Source organism: Pochonia chlamydosporia, chromosome 4 (genome assembly GCF_001653235.2).
Source record: "Pochonia chlamydosporia 170 chromosome 4, whole genome shotgun sequence".
Taxonomy (NCBI): domain Eukaryota; kingdom Fungi; phylum Ascomycota; class Sordariomycetes; order Hypocreales; family Clavicipitaceae; genus Pochonia; species Pochonia chlamydosporia.
Window position 1 is genome coordinate 3194129 of NC_035793.1, and position 22814 is coordinate 3216942.

At 49.3% G+C, this 22814-nt stretch overlaps 7 protein-coding genes across 7 annotated transcripts; 3 read left to right on the forward strand and 4 right to left on the reverse strand.

Annotated features, from left to right (window-relative positions):
* Positions 1-273: 273 nt before the first annotated feature.
* VFPPC_08381 (DNA excision repair protein (rad2)) lies at positions 274-3774 on the reverse strand (the record flags this gene model as incomplete). Its single annotated transcript, XM_018287101.1, has 1 exon — positions 274-3774. One exon carries the CDS (start codon positions 3772-3774, stop codon positions 274-276), a length of 3501 nt encoding a protein of 1166 aa, XP_018143961.1.
* Positions 3775-5396: 1622 nt separating this feature from the next.
* Positions 5397-6415, forward strand: VFPPC_08382 (bZIP transcription factor domain-containing protein; the record flags this gene model as incomplete). Its single annotated transcript, XM_018287102.1, has 2 exons — positions 5397-6180; positions 6282-6415. The coding sequence occupies 2 exons, from the start codon at positions 5397-5399 to the stop codon at positions 6413-6415; spliced, it is 918 nt and encodes a 305-aa protein (XP_018143962.1).
* A 1142-nt stretch (positions 6416-7557) lies between these two features.
* Positions 7558-8704, forward strand: VFPPC_08383 (rds1 protein; the record flags this gene model as incomplete). The annotated part of the gene is made up of 2 exons (XM_018287103.1): positions 7558-7808; positions 7900-8704. 2 exons carry the CDS (start codon positions 7558-7560, stop codon positions 8702-8704), a joined length of 1056 nt encoding a protein of 351 aa, XP_018143963.1.
* A 308-nt stretch (positions 8705-9012) lies between these two features.
* On the reverse strand, positions 9013-9369 carry VFPPC_17822 (hypothetical protein; the record flags this gene model as incomplete). Its single annotated transcript, XM_022429500.1, has 1 exon — positions 9013-9369. One exon carries the CDS (start codon positions 9367-9369, stop codon positions 9013-9015), a length of 357 nt encoding a protein of 118 aa, XP_022285446.1.
* A 2145-nt stretch (positions 9370-11514) lies between these two features.
* VFPPC_16073 (hypothetical protein) lies at positions 11515-11946 on the forward strand (the record flags this gene model as incomplete). The annotated part of the gene is made up of 2 exons (XM_018293826.1): positions 11515-11658; positions 11740-11946. The coding sequence occupies 2 exons, from the start codon at positions 11515-11517 to the stop codon at positions 11944-11946; spliced, it is 351 nt and encodes a 116-aa protein (XP_018143965.1).
* Positions 11947-18243: 6297 nt separating this feature from the next.
* On the reverse strand, positions 18244-19583 carry VFPPC_08387 (sphingolipid long chain base-responsive protein PIL1; the record flags this gene model as incomplete). Its single annotated transcript, XM_018287106.1, has 5 exons — positions 18244-18851; positions 18922-19105; positions 19167-19300; positions 19381-19441; positions 19527-19583. The coding sequence occupies 5 exons, from the start codon at positions 19581-19583 to the stop codon at positions 18244-18246; spliced, it is 1044 nt and encodes a 347-aa protein (XP_018143967.1).
* Positions 19584-21550: 1967 nt separating this feature from the next.
* Positions 21551-22138, reverse strand: VFPPC_08388 (hypothetical protein; the record flags this gene model as incomplete). Its single annotated transcript, XM_018287107.1, has 1 exon — positions 21551-22138. The coding sequence occupies one exon, from the start codon at positions 22136-22138 to the stop codon at positions 21551-21553; it is 588 nt and encodes a 195-aa protein (XP_018143968.1).
* Positions 22139-22814: the final 676 nt, after the last annotated feature.

Genomic DNA, 22814 nt, shown 5'->3' on the forward strand with positions numbered 1-22814 from the left:
CGGGATAGCTTGACTTATGAGCTATGTTATAGGAACTGAGATTACAACAGCACTCAACAGTGCTTGGAGCATGTCGAATATTGCACCGTGTTGGCGTCTATGAATTGTAGCTAGAGTTACTACGAACAGACTAGAGCATAGAGCTGTAAATTAATATGTTCAAGTAGGGTATAACGTATCCCGTTGGGAGGCAGTACATGCATGGATGAGCGTAACCTTATAACCAAACCAAGTTCATTGAACTCACATCCACATAGCAGTATATCCCAAAGCCTACTCATCAACAAGGTCCCTTCTCCTCCTCTTACTCGAGCCCTCTCCAGACTCGTCTCCCACATTGGCCCTCAATTTCTCAACCGCAGCCGCCATCCTCTTACTCCCCTTGACCTTATTCGCCCTCGGAGCAAACGCCTCCTTCGCACCAACACCTACACCACCGCCAAAATACCTCGTGATATTGCTCTGCGTTCCTTCAATATCCCGCTTATTCATATCTCTTATCACGGGGACCAACACCTCGTCAGTCCGCTCTTTGCTCCATCCAATAGTCGCCGTGAGGAATCTTCGCAGCCCTTCTAAATCAGGGACACCCCATTGAAACGGCTCAGCCGAATCATCCACTTCGGGATGTAAGTACGCGTCGTAGACAGCAGGGTTAGGGAACCCCGGTGGCAGAAAAAGTTTGGTGGCTTGTGCCTTGCGGAATTTCTTGCGAAACGGCGACGAGGCATCTGCCTCTTTGGGACGGGACTGTGACTGCACAGCGGTCCACCACTCGCGGAAGTTTTCTAGACCAGTTTTCCCAGGGAATTCTGATAAAATTTCGACGGCGGTGACGGGTCCAACACCGGGTAGGCCCTCGGTGTAATCGGACCCCAGTAGTTGTGCGAGTGAGATCATTTGATCTCGAGAGAGGGATAGCTCCTTTTCCAAGTCGCTGCTGATGTAGCACTCTACGAACTTGTTGCTGTTAAACATGTTCTTGTACACCCTGGTGCCTCCAAAGAGGAATGTATCAGAGTCATCCGTGACAATTCCATCCACTATTCCTAGCGTCACGAGCTCTGCACACTGGGCTTCAGCCTCCATGGGGGCTGTGATGTAGGGAATGCCAAAGAGTCGGAGCAGAGCTTGACATTCGGTAATCATGACTTGCGTGACTTCGTCTGCATCGCGTCGATCTTTCTTCTGTTGGTTGCGAAGTTGCCGCAGCTCCTTTTCGTAGTCTTCCCGATTCTGCTCTGCAGACTTGTTGTTGAGTTCGCTGGCGAAACGAGCATGTTCTTCGGCTTCTTCGGCCATTTGAGCCATGAGTGCCTCGTCTTCAGGGTCACTGAATTCATCGTATTCGAGGTCCGCAAAGGGATCATCGGGATCAGTAGTGGCGTTGGCGGCGTTTGACACTTGCGCACCCATTGCTGGCACATCCTCAAATATGGGAGATGACGAGGTATTATTGAGGCTTACTTTCATTGGAGTCCTACTGGAGGCTTCTGCTGGGGGAACGTTTTCAAAAACCGGCTCTGGGGACTCCGAGTCCTTGTGTAGTTCAGTTGTGTCGACTTCTCTGGAGGGTTGAGGAGTTTGGACATCTTCAAACTCTGGCTCCGGCGACTCTGATGTCGCCAAAGCCTCATCATCTCCCTCCTCTTTGCCCCTGGTCTCATCACCATCCAGAACAGCTGGGACGGGTGTTGGTGAGGGAGGAATCTCAATAATCTGAATATCACTGCCATCATCAGAAGACGAATCGATCTCAATCAACCTGTCATTGAACTCTTTCCGTCGAAGGCGTTCTTCCTCCTCAGCCTCCATTTTGTCCTCTGCATTAATCTCCCGCTCTATATCTTGTTGTTTTTTCAGAGAGTCTCTTATATCCGTATCATTGGCTAGCCAAGGAGGTAATGGAGCGGGTTCATCGTCAGCCTGCTTGTCGACCACGAACCCGCCAGCCATGTCATCCTCAGCAGTCTTGTCACCTATTATGCCAGCACTGGCACCAACATCGTTGTTGGTGTCTCTCTCTGCGGGACGTTTCGAAAACAGAGATGAACCCCAGTCTAGTTTTGGAAACGGCAGTGGCCCATCAAATGGATTTTTCTTGTTCTCAAAGACAGGTTTCGGCTGAGCTCGTTTAGTCACTCGTGACTTGGCCAGCAAGGTCTGCATGTCGTCCTCGCTGTCGCTGTCGGCTGTATCCTTTTCCTCCTTGCGCTTCGGCACAGAGGCATTTGCTCGATTATTCACGATGTGAGCGATCATGGACCCCCCTTTGCCAATAATGGGTCTTGGCGCATCGACAGCTTTTTGTGCCCATTCCGGTTGATTTACAGGCACGTCTTCGAATGGCTCGTCATTCTCAGACTCATTGTCGAGCTCGTGCTGGTTTTTGAGAGACATGGCAATGGCCCGGTTCAAATCGTCTTCCTCCTCAGGATGTAGAGCCTCCTCCCCGGTCGTCTCATTAACAGGGAGGGTCTCTCCCGTATTTCCCCCAACGAACAGCGAGTCCTCACCATCTTCTCCTTCTACTGACCGATCCTTCCGACCACTGTAATATTGTTGCCTTCGCGCAGCAATCTCCTGAGCGGCCTGTAAGCTTGCGGCTGTGGAAAAAGGCGCCGGCTTCGGTAGTCGATTCAATCCTTCAATGGGGACGTCCTCAAAATCATCATCGTCTTCTTCCTCGGCGTCTTGTTCGTCCTTGGTCTGATACTGAACCTGAATAGCATCGACGTCAATAGGCTTATGGGCTTCACCCATGTCCTTTTCCTTGCTGACGACACCCAATGCCCATCCACCTTCCACGCCGTCATTTTTCACCAAAATGTACTCACGATCCTTCTCTCCCGCAACACGAGCATTGACACCAAGCGTCAAGTCTGTACCTGTCATGCCAACCTCATACATCAGCCTCTGTGTGAGGTGGTTTCTCTCCTTGACTCGTTCAATTTGAAATCTGGAGAATGCCATACGATCAGGAAACATGTCGTCTAACTGATCCTTGCTAAGACCCATTCTAAGCCTGCTCCTCAATCTGGCTGCATTCAATATGTTGTAGCGGTCAGGAGGCGGCAGGCTCTTAAAAAAGTCACCATCGAAATCAATCTTGCTAAAATCATAGAGGTTGATGTCCTCGCCGTTGTGAAACTGTCGCGCATACTCTTCTAATTCCTCGATGCTCATAATTCGTGGATCATCTGGTTTAGCCATGGATGCGATACCGCCATCGAGTTCCGGAAGATGATAGGCATCCTGCTTATGAAAGCGCCGGGACTGCATCTTTTCCTTTTGCGTCATGCCAATCTCATCGACGTAGGCAATTTTACTGGGGTCGGGAATTTCTTCACGCAAGGCTTCCTCCTCTCTTGCTGCAAAGTCACTATTGTCTGCTCGCTTTCGCCTCTCCTCTTCTTCAACAGCGATTCGCTGCATCTGCACGGCTAGAAGCTTTCCTGCAGTTCGAACGGCATCATCTCTCCGACCCTCACGTCTTCTCTGCCGCTTCTGGATGGTGGCTCTCTTGAGCGCCGGTGCGCCTCCGTCAAAGACGAAGACGGGCTGGATGCCAAACCATAACAGCTTGCAGATGCGACGAAAGAAGCCGACGACGTGGGAGTTGCGCAGCGCATTGCCCTCTTTGTCACGGACCGCCTTGAGAAATTGGTATATCCAGATGGAGGCATCGACGGCAAGGCGCTTGCGATTGAGAGTTGCAAGATTGGTTGGGCGTGCGCATGGTTGCACCACGGTCCAGAGGCCGTTCACACCCATGTTGACACGCCTTCCCTAGCGATGATGGGCTCAATTCAGGTGCGATGAATTGCTTTCATAGTTCTAGTTGTGTAAAAATGCAGTTCCATGGCTACTAGGGCGTCGTAGTCATGGTTTGGATTTCTGCAGTTGGACTGGAAAGGTTGATGAGATTCACGGCATTGAAGCTGTGGTCGTGAATCTTCAGATCAGATGTGACGCACATGGACCGAGTCCGTCTTGACCAAAAAGGGAATCGATTTGTGGGTCCTTGGTTCGCTCTTGCCTCAGCTGTTGACATTCTCACATTCTCAACTCTGACGACTTCGCATCACAAGCAGTACCATCTTCCATACCAGTTGTTCGGGGTTTTCTTTTCTTTTTTCTTTTTTTTCTTTCTTCCGTTTGAAAGTGTGGAGATTCCGCTGTAGTGAACGTTGAAGACTGCTTCTTTCTAGTTGTTTCCCCCTAGGCGAGGGTTCACCACCAACTTATCTATTGCACGAATCGAGCTACCGGCGGCGCAAAGTTCTGACTTGGTGCTATAAATGCATATATGAAAATGGTTGATATATGCCCGGATACCTGTTGCTTCACTAACCCGAATCTACAGATAGCGATCCGCGGATGGGAAACAATGGTTCTGGCCCGATTGGGACATCTTCCCTAGTGCTGTCACCCATCCGTAGGACGGGCTGTGAAGGCTGCAAAGACAAAGTAAGTAGAAGCTTGGCGACATTTTTGCTAACCACAATGGACTTGGCACTTTGAAGCCCCTGGCCTGAATCGACCCGGACATGGCTGCCGTTGATTGTATCCCTTCGTACAAGATTTGTACCTAGGTGTAAGGGTTAGACTAACGGTTTGTAGCTACGCAGCGGCAATTGACACGGACCAGGAATATACTTTTGCCAGCAGTCAGTATCTTTGGACTGTTTGAATATTGAGAGTTTTGCGGTCGCTAGGGTCATCAGCTCCGGGGCCACAATGTTATCTCGATTCCTGGCCAAAAGAGCGGACCATTTGCTCCGCACGATTTTCACCACAACACCACAACGCAATGGGCGACGGATTCGACGAATAATATACCGCCGGTCTCTCGTCCGAAACGAAGAATGGAACCAGCCGCCCGCTCGCGGCCTCTCCCCAGGTTTGCCATGTGTGTAATGAAACGGAGCCTGGCCTCCCTCCCTCATAAGTGGTGACAGGGCTCGTACGATCTGCAAAGTTTGTCGAGATTCAGTATTCGTCCGTACTATTTCGCACAAAGACGTCATATCCATCAGGAGGGTTGTCCGAATGCTCTCCGCCAGTGAAATTGTCTGATATATCCCAAATATACAATACATCTTGTTCCGTTGCGTTTGTGATCTAGACACCTAACAGTAAAGACAGCAGCTCGGCTGTGCTCATCTGTGTCTGTTTGCGAATGTTCTGTTTACAAAAAGTCAAGCTTCACAATTGAACATCCGGCGACGTGTAGTACTGAGCTCTGCAGCTTCAACCACTTGTGGTGGCCCGCCCATCTACCTATAACGCTGGCAACGGCTGAGTTGCAAGCTTTTGCTGGCGCTCTTGAGAGCATGCTCACATTCCGGTCCTATTTTACTGACAGGTAACTGACCGCGAATCGTCTGACGAGAATGGCGACGGGGGCAGTGCTTTCTGTCGGACAAGTCGACCAAGGCAAAGTCGACATCCCAACCCCGGATCTCACTAGCGGCACGTCCATTGAGTCTGACACATATCCCTTCGACGACTTTACACTGAACTCACGACAGCTGGATCCAAATTTTGCGTTTTCAGCACATCCAAAATATCTTTCACCAGCTCTTCTAGGCCAGTTTGGTGGAAACTCGTTGGTCCAGAACACATGGGACAATGGACCTTCTCTATCACAATTGAAGCCCGACGAGAACGAACATGCGACAGCATCACTGGAATCACCCATCAACAAGAGCCCACATGAAGCATTACCGGAAAACCGGACAAGGAAAAGTAAGCCAAAGCGAGGGCGGACCGTAGAGACTACCACCGTCAAGAAAAATGAGCCCCGAACCCGACGCAAGAAACCTTCAGCAAAAGCCTCTGCTCAAAGTCAAGCCGTAAGAAAAGAGGATCGGCGCGAAAATATGCTGGAGAGGAATCGAGTGGCAGCGTCGAAATGCAGAAGCCGTAAGAAAATATGGACTGAAAACCTGGAGGAGAAAAAGAGTCGGTTGCAGAAGCTGCACGGTGAACTCATGGCCGATTACTGGCGTCTCTTGCAGGAGTCTTCCCTGCTTAAAAGCATGATTATTAGTCATGCAGGATGTCACGAACCAAATATTGATATGTGGATAAAGTTTGAAACTTCACCGCATATCGGAAAGTCGGGTGCGACTTCACAAGCTGCGACAGGTTCGCAGTCTTTGAATGAGAGAGGAGGTGAGTAACTGATTTGGTGCTTGTGGAAAGGAAGAATAAACAAACAATAACATTCCTTTATACTGGCACACTATCCTGTTTTACTAACGCGATTACTGCAGATTCTGCATCTCTGTGCGGTACCTCATCGTTTGGTGGCGATAGGACGGAAATGTTACATATTTCAGATGTTTCTGAGGGAGAAGAATCAGAGGGGCAACATGGCTTAGACGAAGATGAGGTCGATACTATGTAATACAGCTTTTCGAATGCGGGAAAATGATCTCGGAGTTCGTCAAACTAGCTACCTACTGACATGGAATCGATACTTACACGGTCGGTGCTGGTATTAATGCCTATCTTCATCTGATGAGTGCCATGACGCTATATAAGCGAAACTTGTTTCATCATTAGAAGAAACCTATTGCATTACCCTCTCACTTACTTCGATGCCGAATCAATCCATTATCGCCCTCACTGTGTCACAACACTAGCAGAAGTATCCAACGAACACTGATGTTTCGTAAATCACGCCTTCTTCAGTGGCTCTTCATGTTGTATTTAATCCATTAATTGTTTCGACGTTAGCTCTCAGATACTTCTAGCATTTTATTTGAGGGTTTCCAATTTATTTAGTTCTTAGTTATTCTATTGGATCATGCACAATGGTGCTAGCAATCTTGCTGGGACGCCACATTGGTGATCTTCTTGTACCCAATCTTGCCAATCGGCCATTTGGGCCTTCTCGGAACAGCTCTGCACGTTTCACAACCAATAATTGTGTCATACACGCACGGAGATTTTCATCCGATGGCGACCCCTACACATTACCGCTGTCCTCAAAGATCTGGATCAAAAGTCTTGCAGGCCTGGATCAGAAAGTAGGGTCTTCCCGGCCAGTCCGCCCGACAATATAATAAACCAAGCAGGCAAGTACCAAGATCTAAAACATCTCTTATGCGTCACAGTTGTATCAACCATCATGATAACTGTCAATATACGGATGCGCGTAGCGGCAGTTGATATGCTGCCTAGTTAACGTCAGTATTACGATGAAAACATGATGCGTGACGTACATGAAGACATCGACTCACCTAGAAGCATTGGTTGTTTAAGTATATTGAGTGGGAACTAAGTTAGATGAATCACCATTATCTGTAAAACGGATGATGCCCCTGTATATGATGAGTTACTCGGGGCTTTTGTACCGGTATTACACGTTGGCTGAACAGTGCCTTGCTTGGCGTATGATTGAGGTTGCGGTCCTTATTAAAAAGCCTCCTTGAAATGTATGGCGGGATACTTTTACTTTATTATCTCTATCAGATAGTCTGTATAGACGCGGCTTCTTTCATAGTCCACGGCAGCCCTCCCCAGCAGATGCCAACAACATAAACCATGGCGGCCATGACAGAAATGCTTCGCACCACAGCCTTGCTCATATTGCTGGGCTTGTCTGAAGCCGTGCCGTTCGCACCTCAGGCTCAGACTACTGTTCATTCTGAAGAAACGCCGGCTCCAATGGTTATTCCTGAAACGAATGTTACCTCTCATGGGCCCTACACAGGACCACCTCCAACCACGATCGGAGCACTCTCAAATACTGTCCTTGGGCCATCGATTCCCGCCTTGCCACCGGCCCCGGATGCGTTCGAATACCCAGCTGATGGCAAATTGCATGGTCCTCAGCCCCCAAGCGCCAGTACAATGCTCATACAACTATCCTCTTTCCAACGTCAGGGAGTATATTGACTTCAACCAAAATCTCACTCGATGGGGTGAAGCCGGTGTATACGGCTTCCTCCCACATCTCAACTCCGGACCGGCCGAGCAAATGCTCCTCCAAAGCATCACGATTGAGGCTCGCCAGCAGTTAATCTTCCGCCAGTTCGGAGGGCAATTCCCCATGCCCGAGTGGCACACTCCCGGTATTCCTCAAAGCTGGGCGTGGACACTCCTAGCACCATACATCTCCAGCTGCCCCTATAACCAGACCCGTTTGGCGTGGCAGAACTTTCCGGCATTGCACATTCTGAACCAACCGAATCCGGCGCGCATCAACGGCTCAGATGTGTGGAATGAAACTACGGGAGGATGGAGCAACACTCTTTCTACGGCCAATATCTCCAAGGCAGAGCTGTGCGTGAATGCTACGGATAAGACGATGGACTGTGGCGCTGCTATTAGCCAGAATCGGAGTATGCCTTTGTCATATCCTGGCCGGCAGGTATTCTTGAAGTGGGATAAACCTAGACAACTTGTTGGACCGAATAACAGCTATGTTACGACGACAAATGTTGTTAAGCCCAAGTTTGCTGCTTGGGTGTCACAGCTGAATGTTACGTATTCGCCGCTTATGAATGTGAGCACCGCGGATAACACGGCTTACACTATTCAACCTAATGTATCGACATGGGCTGGAGATCCTGCTATAAATGGCACAATGTTCCTTGCCTTGACGGATAGCGATCTCTACGTTACTCCGTACAATCTTACGATGATCAATCCTCATGTTGGAGCGCTTGCCGTCTACCAGGCTGGCTAGAATCAATGAGCTTTGTTAGACTAGTTATGCTTCGAATATTCTTCTAGACTGACCCAGTCACCCAAAGATAGTTCTTTCTCTTACTTCCGATGCTGATTCAAACGTCGTCCTGCCCTGTGTACCATGCTACCTGACATATCAACGACTATGTACTTGGAACCCCCCAACACTCCCAATCCTATCGAGTTGGTACCCTGATTCATCTGGAGATGCCAAATCGCCAAGCGCGCACACTACGTAAGACCCAACGTGTTTGAAGGCCGAGAAGAACCCAATCCAAGAGTCCTTCTTCCTTCCGATCCAACTCATCAGCCACAAACAGAAGTCATGGCATTGCAGTTGAGGCCAGCACAGCACGGGACAGCATTCCCACAGTATTGGCCACGTGCATTACAAGGCGCACATCGCGAGTTTGGCCAGCTGCAAAAGAAGCCGCTGCAACAAGGTACGGCGTTGCCGCAGTTCGCACCTTGTCCACCGCACGGCGTGCAAATCGAGTTGGGCCAGCTGCAGAAGAGGCCGGCACAGCAGGCCACACCGTTACCGCAGTATCCAGACTGTGCAACGCAACGTTTGTCTAGGTTTTGATCTGCCGGTGTGTCGGGTGTTGGGCTGGAGAGCCCTAGCCCGAGGAGGGTGGCCAGAGCAAGATTGCGAATGTTCATTTTGAAGTGGTAAGAGTTCAATAGAATGGGGAGAGTCTCACCAAGTACTTATGAAAAGAAGAAGAACAAAAAGAGGTGACCAGACAACTATATACACCGACAGTCCCCCTCACTTACTTCCGGATATCTCTAGTCATGAGACAGGATCCCCGCGGCTTGAGCCGCAGAGGCCGATGCCGGTGATTCTCCCAATAGGGTTATATAGCAAAGGAATAGGATTCGTCGCTGCTTTGTATAGTTTGCATGATTGGCCGAAACTATATAAAAGTGAGGCTTACGGGATCCTTGTGGGTGGGGGCTTCGCGACGGCCCGAGGGTGGTTGAAGCAAGCCGCTTGAAGCAAACTTTCATTGAACCCTGATGAGCTAGTGACAGTGGCTGAGGTATCTAGTGATTCTTTGTAAGAGAATGATATGGCATTTACGTCCGTATCAACTCCTCATAGTTGACGCAAGGCCACAATGACAGCGGGAGTGGTTTATCGAGCAGAAAGCGTCTTCACCCGTTTGCCGTCTCCGATCATCAGGAGCAGGATATTTGATGTTTTTCACCCGGCCAAGAGCCGCAGCTGAAAATATGGTGGAACTTCATCTTCAGCCGCACCTAATATTGGTTGATTCTGGGAAAGGTGTTACGTGAATATAGGAGCTAATGCAGCGTCTCCCCACGGCTCTGTACGTCATTGGTAGTTGTGAATAACTCTCTATTTCAGGGCCATTCATTTATTTCCGTTTCGCTGAGCTACCCTTAGAGAGGGCGCGGACGGTCCATGGCTATAAGTATTTGAACCACTCTGGTACCATCCAGCCTAGGAACATCGGCGTCAGGGCACAAAGGCTCGTTCAAAAGGTTATGACTTCCCACTACGAAAGCGAAGGCTTGTCTTAAGGCTATAACCATCGGCTTACCTTTCGTGGCACCGTGGTGTGTTTGTATATCCAACATCTGTTCATTGATCTAACGGATTTGGGGTCTATACGCCGATAGGTTCATGTCGTGCAACGTCGTTGCTCATAGTCGCCCCTGTAATGGTTCCCGTTTTGGTCCCATGACTTCAATTTTATGTCCGAAAGGAAGTCGTGTTCCTTGAAAACATGACTGCGCTCTGGTTGCCAGTCGAACTTGTATCCGCCATTGACTTTAGCTTATAAGGTGTTATTGTGGTACGACAGCCCTCAAATTTGGCTAAATGCAGAAATATAACCTAATAAAGTTAATAGGTCAATTTTTATTTTACCAAAGTATATGTTGCCCTTATTCTGCATTGACAAAGGGACATCTTAAAGTCCCATTGCACTATCGCCAGTCTCGGCCTCTTTAATCGTCAAATGTATAATATTTAATTGATGACGTAAATCCTTGTTTCAATTGAGCTGGAAGCCATGTACGAATGTGTAGAAAAAATAGCACATGTCTCATCAGGGGCCGCCTCCCTTGTCAAACCGGTTTCGAGTTTTGTTTCTATTTCCTATGCTGTTTATCACCGAGCCTAGACTTAATTTCTTGGACAGAAACCCATCATTTTATTTCTCGCAATACTTGTGGTGAGCATACCGCATCTTTTGCTAGTGTTTTCGGTCAGTCGACAGATGTATCTTGGCGAAGCGGTGATCGTCCCGCTACATTCTCTTTGAGCGCGGACTACGGACGGGTACTGAGATATGAGACAAGGTCATATTTGCCATTGCGACTTTGACCCCTCCCGAGATGACGATACTCTGAGACGTGATCCGCTGGATTTTGGCTCTAAAACGAACTAAAGCGTCGAGACATGTCGTCAAAGGAATGGAGGTGACGACTCCCCGGGGTTTAAAGTGCATTCCACGAACATAGTTCCTGCATACCGGGAGTGACCGTGTCTCATCTTAGGCGATGCCCTCCTAACCTTCTTATATAAAGATCGACAGGAAATTCAGCCAGTTGTCTTAGTGACCAATCTATCAAATATGAAAGCCTTGTCGATACCTGTAATCTTCAGTCGGTTGTTAGCATACCAGGAGATGGCACGTCAGAGCAATATACAGCTATAAATACCACATCCTCCGCCTCGGTCCTATATTAGCCATCCACACGACTTGAAAACAACCCAACGTTTCTCAGCACGGTCCATCATACATACTTGAACGAACAACGAAGCTTTACAAAATGAAGTTCTTCTACATCGCCGCTTTGCTCGTCCCCACCATCCTGGCTACCGACCAAGTTATGCAGGATTCTCAAGGCATACAGGCTGAGCAAATGGATGCTGTTGCCAAGATTAACATCTTGCAGCAAGTGGTCAAGAAAGAGGTGAGAAAGTCTCAATAATATACATCGACAATGGACGGTAACACCTTGGGACGGAACCCTTGCTAACAAGTAGCCTGTAAGTGCCCTGATGTTACGCCGGAATGCGTTGAAACCTTTCAGAAGGTTTTGGACAGTGTGAAGCAAAGATTGACTGGCCAGGCCACTGGCCCCGGCGCTGCGGCTGAACTGAAAAACAACAAGAAGTGCACCGCGGAGCTTACCGGCTGTGTCAAGAAGATTGCTCCGAAGCTCGCTGCTGTAGGAAGGGGTCAGGCTAGTCCCATGTAAGAAGGATCAGTGGGAAGCTGCCTGATGGGAATACGAAAACGCCTAAGTTTTACAGCCTAGATCAGAAATAAAAGCGCGCCTGTATGTGTATCCCTTCAGAAGCCGTGAATCATTAAGGTTGCACTATGACTTCATGTACGGCTCTAGGCCCAGCGTCATGTCTATGTACTTGTGAAAACTAACTTAAGCTTTTGGCACAAGGGATAGTTGGATGTCAATATTAGTAGACTCGTACATATTGAGCCCGACTTTAGTCGTTACCATTCCGCCCTTGTAAGTATTGTATTTCCAAGGACCAACATGGTAGACCTGCAGCGGAAGCACAAACTGCACAGCATGAAGAAACTCTGACCTTTAGAGCAGGTCGCCTTACCACAGAACATGAACACCCTTTGTTACATTACCATTTATTGATCCAATATATCTACCCGTGGCGTAATGCCGAATCGGACAACCAGTGTAAGCCATGAGAACATTGAACGGACCGCGGCCCCGCCTCGGCCCCGAGGACCCACCAATCTCGGATGTGACAACTTACACCAAGCCAAGAGCCCAGACACGAGCAGAGTTGCTAATTAATATTTCATGGGAATGAGAAATGTTTTATTTACTTAAAAATTTAAAAGTTTGTTAAGCCGCACGGTCCACCCGGTTGATTGCCTTCACGAACAAGCACCATGTTCAACTACCGAAATAGCCACTGTTTCTGCCTGAAACGACGTCTTGTTTGAGTTCGACTTCGACTTCGACTTCTGCCCCCCGCCTTGCGAGTCGAAGATTCTCGGTGAAATACGAACAAGAATCAACCTCAAAGTAGGGAGACTGGTACATATTATTCCAACGTTTATCTCAATAGTCGACCACCATGCGATTCCGTAATAGTCCCAAGTAATATTTATAGATTGGTTAAACCTGGAAAGTGACAGCAATCTCAGGATAGACACGATTGTGACACTTGGATAAAGTCAGCAAAGTCACATAACTTGTCTGTATACAACAAACTTACAACGTTCCCATGAGAAACATCAAAACCACTCCAATCTTCTTCTTCCAATGCAGTCGAAGAACCCACACCTCCCTCAGAGGTATGAGGATCATCCACACGTCCAGAGCCACATTCAGCGCGGCGTTCACCCATGCGATTGGCGTGGACGGTAGACAAGTCCCCGATGCTGCAGTGTCATATTGGTTCCAGTAATATGACACGGGACTGCATAGAAATACAGCGAGGAATATACACGTCACACCCAGCACAATATTAAACACGATAGTCGCCCAAAGTAGCTCGCGAGTCCACCTTTTCGCAAAGTCGCGCGGAAATATCCTCAAGTAAAAGACCAACAGTGTCAGCTTCACCAAGGTAATGGCTGTGAGGTATAGAATCTCTAAAATGTAAAAGTACATGGCAAACTCTAGTATATGCTGTAGACTTAGAGTCCAGGCATCCTTGCCTAAGCCATTGTGTATGAGTCCCTGTCGATTGATGATGGCACTAGGGAAGCCGACGGAGATGGCTGAGAGAATAACCCAGTCGTCTGGGTCAAGACGGCGGCGGGGGCTAAAGCGACGCTTGTAAATGAGTCTTGCAGTCGTCAAGATGGCGTTGACAAGTCCCAGTGCGAGATTGAGAGCGAGGTATTCGGTGGATTTATCTCTGGGTGAGATGTGTCCATAGCATGACGGGTCGGTGATATTCTTTACAACTGAGGGATAATGTTAACGCATTCTTGGATATTTTTATGCTCAGCCATGATTACTCACTTAGTATTTCCCCGTAAGAGCATTCGGCTCTCAAGCACGATGCTGCTGCATCAATAGCATCGTCGAGCTTACACGCGCAAGCTCGGTCGGTGCAATTTGACACGGGTATCGATCCATTTAGACAGTCAAACTTAGAGACCATTAGTACCGTCATAGGAGAGAGGAAATGAAGCCATGCGTACTGTGCAAGGTGGCCAGTCAAGCGTAGAGATTGCAATTGGGTCGTCCACCACCTCTCTTGCAAACGCTGGGTAGATGCTTGCTGCCAGCTCAACCCATAAGATGGTGACCTTCATTTCAAGCCCAAAATACCAAAACCTGTTTAGGAACAGCCCAAAAATAGAGTCAGGTACTATTTGGACAAACTTAGGGGAAAGAAAGTAGAAGGGGAATTGGAGCATTCACAGGGACAAACGCCATTATGAACACCGTTCCATTCTCCCCGCCTTGATCGTGCCTCGCAATACTAGAAACACTACACTCTATTCACATCAATGTTTGACTACAGTGGTAAACGGCTCAACCGTGATTGTCCAACCCAAACGCCGGATAACGACTTTCTGTTTTAGTTTTCTGCGGAGAACCTGTCAACCGAAGAAGCTAACACACAAGTGTGCGAACTCATCACACGTGAAGAAGCGGAGATGGCGGCAGACTACCAGTTTTGGGATAGACAGGTGCTCTCACTTTACAAATAGAATACCAAAAAGGGAAGAATGGCGAGAGAGAGGATGTAAGTTTCCTCGGTGTGGAGGGGGATTGACCGAAAGACCGAAAGACCAAGGTGTGACGACAGGAGGCAATACTCGCAGGGAAGCAATTAACACATTTGACGTCCTCGCCTCCTCATCAAGCGAGATCCGATGGCTTTCACATGTGTTGTGTTCAGATAGACTTCCTAGAGTGTGCCTAGTTGCATGCTCTGTAGGAGAACTGTGTATGTCTCGGCACGGTAGTCACAGGTCTGCAGTTTAGGACATGGCTTTAACTAAGATGTAAAAGGAAATAGTAGAGAGAATTGAGTTGATGAGAATGCGACGATCCATACGGGTGCAGGAAGTGGTTGTGTCTAAAAGCTGGGGAAGAGGGGCCAACGACTTTCACATGTGTTGTCGTGGTAGTGCGAAAGACTGGCCATTTAGAATCCGGGAAACAGAGACGATGCGACATGACTAGTTGAGTTGACTGGAGAAATGAACGGCTAAATTCATGGGATGGGAAATTTGTCTCAGTGGCATTCGACAAGTTGTGGTAATTGGACCTTTAGCGGTTAGAGTCAACGGCAGCAGCCTTTCGTCGGTTAAGTTGGAGTTGGTTCACGATTACAAATGAAAGCACTGAAAAGCTTGACACAGAAACAGATATGTTGATGAAAGTACTCAGTGAAGGCATGTACATGCTACAGCAGGTGATAACAAACGTGTGTCGACATGTTCTAAGACTCAAGTTGGTAACTGCACGCATTTCATCTTGGTGGTTCTCTTTGGAGATTGTTGAGGAGTCGTCAAGGCATGGCCATGTTGAACGCTCTGCTAGATATAAACTATGATAATAACGTTGCTTGTCCATAATGTCATACAGCACCAACTCCAATACCACCATCCTCATCATTACAAATAAATACTCACAAATATACAACCATGTGCTTAAACATCGTAACTCATCCCGCCAACGCCGTCAGCTCCTGACCCTGACCAGTCCCTTGCTCCCGTTTCTTCGGCCGATTCCAAAGCAACCTCCCAGCCTTCTCATACGCATCAGCCCTCTCTTCCAACGTAAACCCCCCCGTCCACAACTTGAACACACAATACCACTGCGACGCATTACACAAGCTATTCAGTTAGCAAAACGAGCAGACACGCCAGAAAGCAAACAAAACTTACAGTGCCACAACGCCGATACAACCAGCCGCAATGCCATGCCCATGCAGCCGAATTCTGATCTCAGAAACAGGAATCGGCCGCTTCCTCCCCGGTACGGTCTTTGCATCCCCTACATTCAGAGGATCCGCCGTAATAGTGATGAAGAATATGCTAACAATGGCAGCAATCCACATGGCTGACGAGAAGCCAAGCACCGCCATGGTCGATTTTGTCGGTTTGGCGTCCGTTTTTGACCGTGGCACCAGCGATATCGTGAAGAGAGGCACATGAAGACAAGCCTGACGGGGTTAGAAACGTTAAAAACAAACATCATTGAAAACTCACAGTCGCCAAATTCAACGCAACCACCGCTAGCATCGATTTCGAGAATATCCCATTCCCAATGGTCATTGCAGCACCCATGATTCCAATGTCAACAATGCTCAACACAACCCTCAACATACCAAACCCATTACTTCTATAAATAAACTCCAGCACGCGATTTCTCCCCTCTCCAACGCTTGATCCTTCGGTCCCCAAAACAGGAATCTTTCTTTCCTCCTCATTACTCTCCCAGTACATCCGTATCGTCGTTTTATACGCCTCTGCAACTTCACTATTCGAAAACATTCTCCCCATTTTACGCACCAGATACCACTGCACGAGAGACAGTACACTGCGGTTCGTAAGCCCATCACGCAACTTGAAAATCCGGAAGTATAGTCAGCTACTTACAACGCAGCGCCGCCCAAAAGAACAGAAAAATAAACCATGGTAGATGAAATCTTTCCTTTCGGCTGGGTAACGTAAAACACGATAAACAAAATAAACGATGCTAGCCACAGGACCGTCGAAGCACCCAGCACGACCATCGTGCGGATACTTGGCCTGGCATCCGTCTTTGACCGCGGGCAAAGAGTCGTTGGCGTGACTAGATTGACGGCGCCCTACATCGTATTAGCACTTTATTTTCTGGCGCAAAATCGACAACGTACACAGAAGAGGTTATACGACATTGCGGCAAGCCATATTCCCGACAATCCATCTTCAGAAACACTTGACGCCGATACACCTAGCACGACTATACTGGCAACCCATTTCCACAGCGTGGCCTGGTAGCCGAAATTCCGTAGGCGGATGAGCGGCTGCTTGGACTTCGGTTTTGCGGCATTCTCTTGGTGCTGGGGGAGGAGGTGTTGTTCGTCCTCGCGGTATGTAGGCGGGTTATTGAGCGTGAGGTCCTGGTGGCCTGGGGGGAGGCTGGCGCGGTATACTGGCGGAGGAGGGCTGGAGCTGCCTTCGCGCATTGTGCATTGTGATGGGATGCGATGGTGAGGGTTTCTTGGCGGGGAGTAATCAGCCCTTATGTGTATCGTGGTGTGTCGTGAAATTTGGTGTTTCAAAGCGGGTTCAGCTGCCAAGACTTTTTGGGATGCGAGATGTACGAGATGGTGGTGCGATTTGGGACAGATCGACAACAGGCTAAATTTGGCTTCTATATCGAGCTGCACTTGAGGTGATGACTGCTCATACAAGTTATTTTGTTTTGATAATTCATCATGGTGGTCGATATGGTGACAGTGTTCCAGCATGCTCAATCAATGCGCACAATATCCTTCAACAAATGCTATCCAGATAACTACAATTGAATCTCCTGTATACATATTATAATGACGAGCTCAACTAAATTAAATAGCCAACAGTAAAATGCAAGAAACACCACCATGCTCGTGAGTCGTGAATTACATGCCCTCCGTCGACCAGCTTAATAAGCCATCGCATCCACAACCGTACCAAACCCACCTCCAAAACCACCACGAAAATCACATCCTACCATCACCATCACCCACATCAACACTCAACACCCACGCTCGATTAAATCATGGACAAACCTCAAGCCCAGGCGTACCTCACCTCCCTCCTCAACAAAAACCTCCGCATCCACACCACAGACAGCCGCCTCTTCTGGGGAACCTTTAAATGCACCGACCCAGTGCGTCCACCTCACTCTTGCTCCTCACTCAACGGCACATCTAACAAGCTCGATATGTGTAGGATAAAAATATCGTCCTAGCAAATACATACGAGTACAGACAGCCCACTGCCCCCCAACTCACAGACAGCCCAGACGGCAGCGTCATGACGCAGGACATGACGTCCCGCTTCTTGGGGCTCGTGGTCGTTCCGGGCCGGCATATTGTGAGGATGGAGGTGGAGGAGTTTGCTAGCCAGGTTAGGAGGCAGGGTGTCTAGGGCTGGCTTTTCAGGTGGATGAATGAATTTAATGATACCCCGATGTTTTGCTTTTCATTTTACATTTTACGCTCTGGTTTAGGGGACTGCATGACGGGAAAATGGACGGAATGGACACTGGTATTAAAAACATGGTATTAAGAGTACACCCAATAGAAACTACCTCCTAGGATATTCCAGCCTTCTAACACGATACGCAAGCAGTCGTTCCATGATCCAAACTTGCCTTCCACTCTCCCCTATGGAGATGGCCTATCCTGAAATTATTACCGTCATTACCGCTGCAATCTTGGCGCTGACCTCTAGCTCGTCCCAAACTGTGGTGAATCCCAAGTAATTGCCAAGCATAATTTTGTTACTTTTTGGTTTTGTTTTCTTTTTTCTTCATTTTTGTTTACCCAGGCTGACATGTTCGCTGTCTTTACGCAGCCAGAGCCTCCTTGGTACGGCCACGTGCCTCACCGTTAATGTCGCTGCCGACCTCCTCCTCCTCCTCTTCCTCCTCCTCGCTCTCCTCACCATGTCGTCCCACCCAAGAACTGCTATCATTCAGAGGGGCGTCCTGGCCGGACAAGTCATGGCCGCCCTCGTTCCTGGTGCGGATGTTGTTGCGGCGGCGCTGGGACAGAGTACGGGAGCGAGTGGAGAGCTTGGAGGAGATGGCAGCGTTGGCGGTGACCCAGTTGGTGAGAGCGTCCTCGCAGTCCTGGATAATGGCTCTACTAGCCTCATATCCGTCGTATGCCTGTCGGGTCTCACCGGGAGTGACGGGAGTGTCGTCAATGAGCTCGAGAAGGTGCTTTCCGTAACCGGCAATGATGGCGACCTTTTCGCAGTGCTCACGGAGAGCGTCGAACTGGTAGGTGTAGGCGGCCTTGACCTTTTCGCGGGTAATGTTGGAGAGCTGGGCTTCGGCGACGAGCGACTCAGCCTCGGCACGGACGAGTTCCTGTTCCAAAACGACAATCTTGGGCGAGTTAGGCTCCTTGTACTTGAGCTGAGCAATTTGATCCGTGATCTTTTGCTTGCCTGGAGCGGGTGTGTTAGCGCGACTATATTGGGGCATCGCCAGATGCAGACGCCTAATTCATCAACTTACGGTCTCGGCTGGGCTGGACTGAAGCCTCAATATTGCGAATGCTCTTCATGGTGATACGGTACTGGTCGTAGCGATCGACATACTGATCCTCCAGCTCGCCAATCTCGTATAGCAATACACCAAGCTTGTCAGTAACATCGGAAACATCCTCGTCGCCGCCTTCACCCCAGATGGACAATTGTTGCTGTACACTATCGTGTTAGTATTACTCAACATGGCGACAATGCAGGCCCAATTGCACATACAGCGACATCCATGCGCTCCTTGGCGACCGTCTCCAAGCTTCGCATCACGTTCTTCTCCATCTTGACCAGCTGTGCCAGCTTCTTGGCCAGATCGGGGCCGAAAGCACCACCGGCATTGCGGCGCAGTGCGTGGCCTATACTCGAGGAATCAACACACAAGTTTTCGTTGGAGAGATGTACCAATTGACCGGGAGCATCGTTCCGTTGTACGTACCCAAGTTACCCTTTCCGAAGAACCGGCCGGATTTGGTGGATGATGGAGGAGGCGGCGGGCTCTGCGGACACAATTGTTAACAATTGCCTCTTGACTGGTAGAGGCCAGCGACGTCATTGCTGTTGCTGCCGACGGCAAAAACATACCTGCAGCTGCGAAGCAGTAGGCGCACGTGTGGTGCGCATAGAATAGGTGCGATGCATTTCGGCGGTGTGAGGTGAGACGGAGCTGTTTCGAATACGGTGCTGGTGCTGGTGGGCCGGAAGGTGATGAATGAAAGCTCAGACGCGGCTAGAAGAATATCCTGCAGTTAAGCGACTGGAAAGTGATTAAGACGAGGGTATAGAGTCGCAGATTGAAAGGTATCAAATGGGGAAATGAAGTTCAATCAGGGCAGGAGCCGTACGGGGGAGTGCGTGATGGTTATATGGAGCCTGGCTTGGAGGAGGCACTGGGTGTTGTTCGATGTTTGTTGCGGAGGAGAGATCGTCATCCGATGCTAATGCTGGCGGCGGGCTGGTTGCTGGCTGGGGGCAAGGGAAGGAAGGAAGGAAGCAGGCAGTGTGGTGGTTTCTTCGGCGACGTCATCACCTCGATCGAAGGTGGACTCAGTGGGCCAACGACTGAAGCGGACTGAAGCGAACTGAAGCGGATTGTGGCTCACAAATTAGAGTCACCATGATCCATCTAGCTCCATGTCCTCCACCCTGCTCAAGCTCATGTCTTGTAGGCAAGGCAAGTTCCAGCATCAAACCGCCCAGCCGAAACTTTTGGCGTCTGCAACACTTCATCTAGCTAGCACCAGCTGCAGGGCAATACGGACCAGCTGCACTAGGATTGAGCACACCGCACGACGTTCCCAAAAGACGACAACGCACACCAAAGAAACGGCACCGTACACGACACCAAAAACCCAGCCATCCATGGCTCTGCCCGACACCAAACCCACAAGACGACCAAACCTGAGCTCCGCTTGTGCCGCGACATCGACGAGAGGGCCTTGTCTCAGGTTTTAGGCTCGGCATTGAGCTAGCCGCCAAGAATCAAGTTTGGCATCTAGTTAGCATATTTTCCAGTTTCCAGTATCCGGCGGTTTGTTCCAGCACCCACAAAAAGGGCACAACAGTCTATAATCCTGGTCCTCATCAAATCCATTCCGGATGCGGATGGGCTGCCCCTCTTGGTCGTCTAAGCTTCAGCCTACGAGTCCTAGTCGAACGCGACGCCGGCCGGATGACGGAGTTTTCAACCAACTCTCAATTCTCATCTCTTTGTCTCATTTCGCCGTCATCTCTTTGGCCGCCAAAGCCTTGACACCCTCAGCCTGTTTGGGCATAACTAGACCGGGTATTTGGCAGGATTTTGCGTGCCCTGATGCTCCCAATGTGCTAGTTCAGGGTCACAGCCACACTGAGAGACGTACAATACGACACCAACCATTGCCGTTGCATCTCACTCTCCGTACGGATGATATCGTTGCCATGACAAATGCTGCTCTAGCAAGCTGGGCTGTACGCCTCTCAACATGTGCTGACAGATCGAGAGGGCATGACTGTCTTCGATAATTCGTGGCGATCTTGTGCTCTTTGTTGCGTGCCATTAACGACAGCCCGTGATCAATTGTTGGTGGACAACAGCTTGCGATTCGCCGTCTTTGGTCGGGGATGAGCTGCAGTGGCAGCCAGCCAAACCTGTGATGAAGCTCCAAACCCAATTAAACTTCCGGTCTTGCCGTTGCTGTGCGATTAAGTCCACAGTTCGAAAATCAGAACAGTTATTGCGTTGCCCCACCAGGGACAAGGAATCCGGAAGGGGGAAGAGGGAAAAGCGTACAGCATCCCTCGTTCATCAGAATTCAGCCCTGCATGAGTATGGGTTGTAAACAAAGGGCCAAGCCAAGGGAACAATATAATCTTGACTAAGAACTAGCCGTCGACTGCTTACGGCGCCTGCCGGGTATTGATTAAGTGCTGGGATTATTCTGTACGGAGCACACACGACACACATCGTTAAAGAGCTACGGCCCTACTCCGTAATGTCTGCCCAATATTTTTCGGGAGCTCCAGAGTCAAGCTACTTGCTCAAGTGCCTATGAGGTCATAGATGCACCTGGAGCAACCACTACTGCGCGGGCTGCCAATCCAACCCCCTGCATGTCACGTGATGTTAATCAGTTGAGGCTCGAGATTGCTAAAGCCCTCATGACGTAGTTTCTGCCTTGGCAACTTTGAACAGAATTCCATCCAAGTCTCGTTTCATCGGGACAATGGATCAGCACGGAACCATTGAAGCCGTCTATCGGCCCCTGCATTGGCGTACTGGGCGAATAGATCGGTATATTTGTGTCAATGGACAGATTTGTGACTGGTAGTATTACCATGCGGAAGGGATGGAGTGAGGAGGCTGATGCAGTCAGACCACGAAGAATAGCAAGCACCAGGAGCACCCAAAAACGATGATACCACAGCCAATTGCTGCCCAGAATGGCCCGTGGTCGTTGGTCGTGGACGCAGTATTTCTGCACAATATCCGATTTGGACAAATCCATCTCCCAAGTGCCAAGATAGTCGAGTTGTCCAGGGTCAAGCAAGGGCAGTCCCATATACAGATGAGAGCGACTAAAATTGGATGGATGCTTGATTTGGTCCTCAAGGTCTGGCAGACCTCTTTGGTTGATGGGATGCACAATACTGCATAATGCTGGGCACCATGCCATCGAGTGCCATCGACTCCCGTCAAGTGCCGTCATGGTGTGCATCGAAGAAGGGCTGAGGCAGGATGCGAACTTCAACAAATCCAATAAGCGCAGTTAATTTACCATTGTCGAAACAGGGTCATGTAGCACGGGAGGAATAGTAGACCCATCAAAAGAAGAATCATTGCAATGATAAAGCGATGTCTGGTCAATTGGTCGGAGCCAACATTGCATGTGAAGTTCATGTTCTGACCTGACCAGACCCCACCAAACCAGACCCGAGCAGTGAACCCTCCCATGGAGGTCACTCAACCGGTGGCTCTGATTGGCCCCTGCCCTCCATCCAGTTTGTTTCCCGCCTGAAAGTGCCAAATTGATGTGCCCCTGTCAGCTGGAGCACTTGACGCGGTCTCATCTCAAAGTTGCACGGTTCGCGTGTTGGTTCCCATTGCGAAATCTTGTCTTGAAACATCATCACGATTCTAGACGCGATCAACCCTTCGCGTTTTGGCTGGCAATCGGGCTGCGCCGGCCTCAGCCCAAGGTTTCCTCATACTCTTCTTCGTCATCAAATCGTATTTGACTAAACAATCGCATGCACTGCCTTCTCCTACGGCCTTGATGTTGGCTGGCTCGTTGCATGGGATGGTGTTGTTGGCGTTTGTTTGCGATTTGAGTTCCGCAGTGTACTGACGAGAAGATCGTCTTCCGCCTTCTATCTAACACGGACCATTTGATC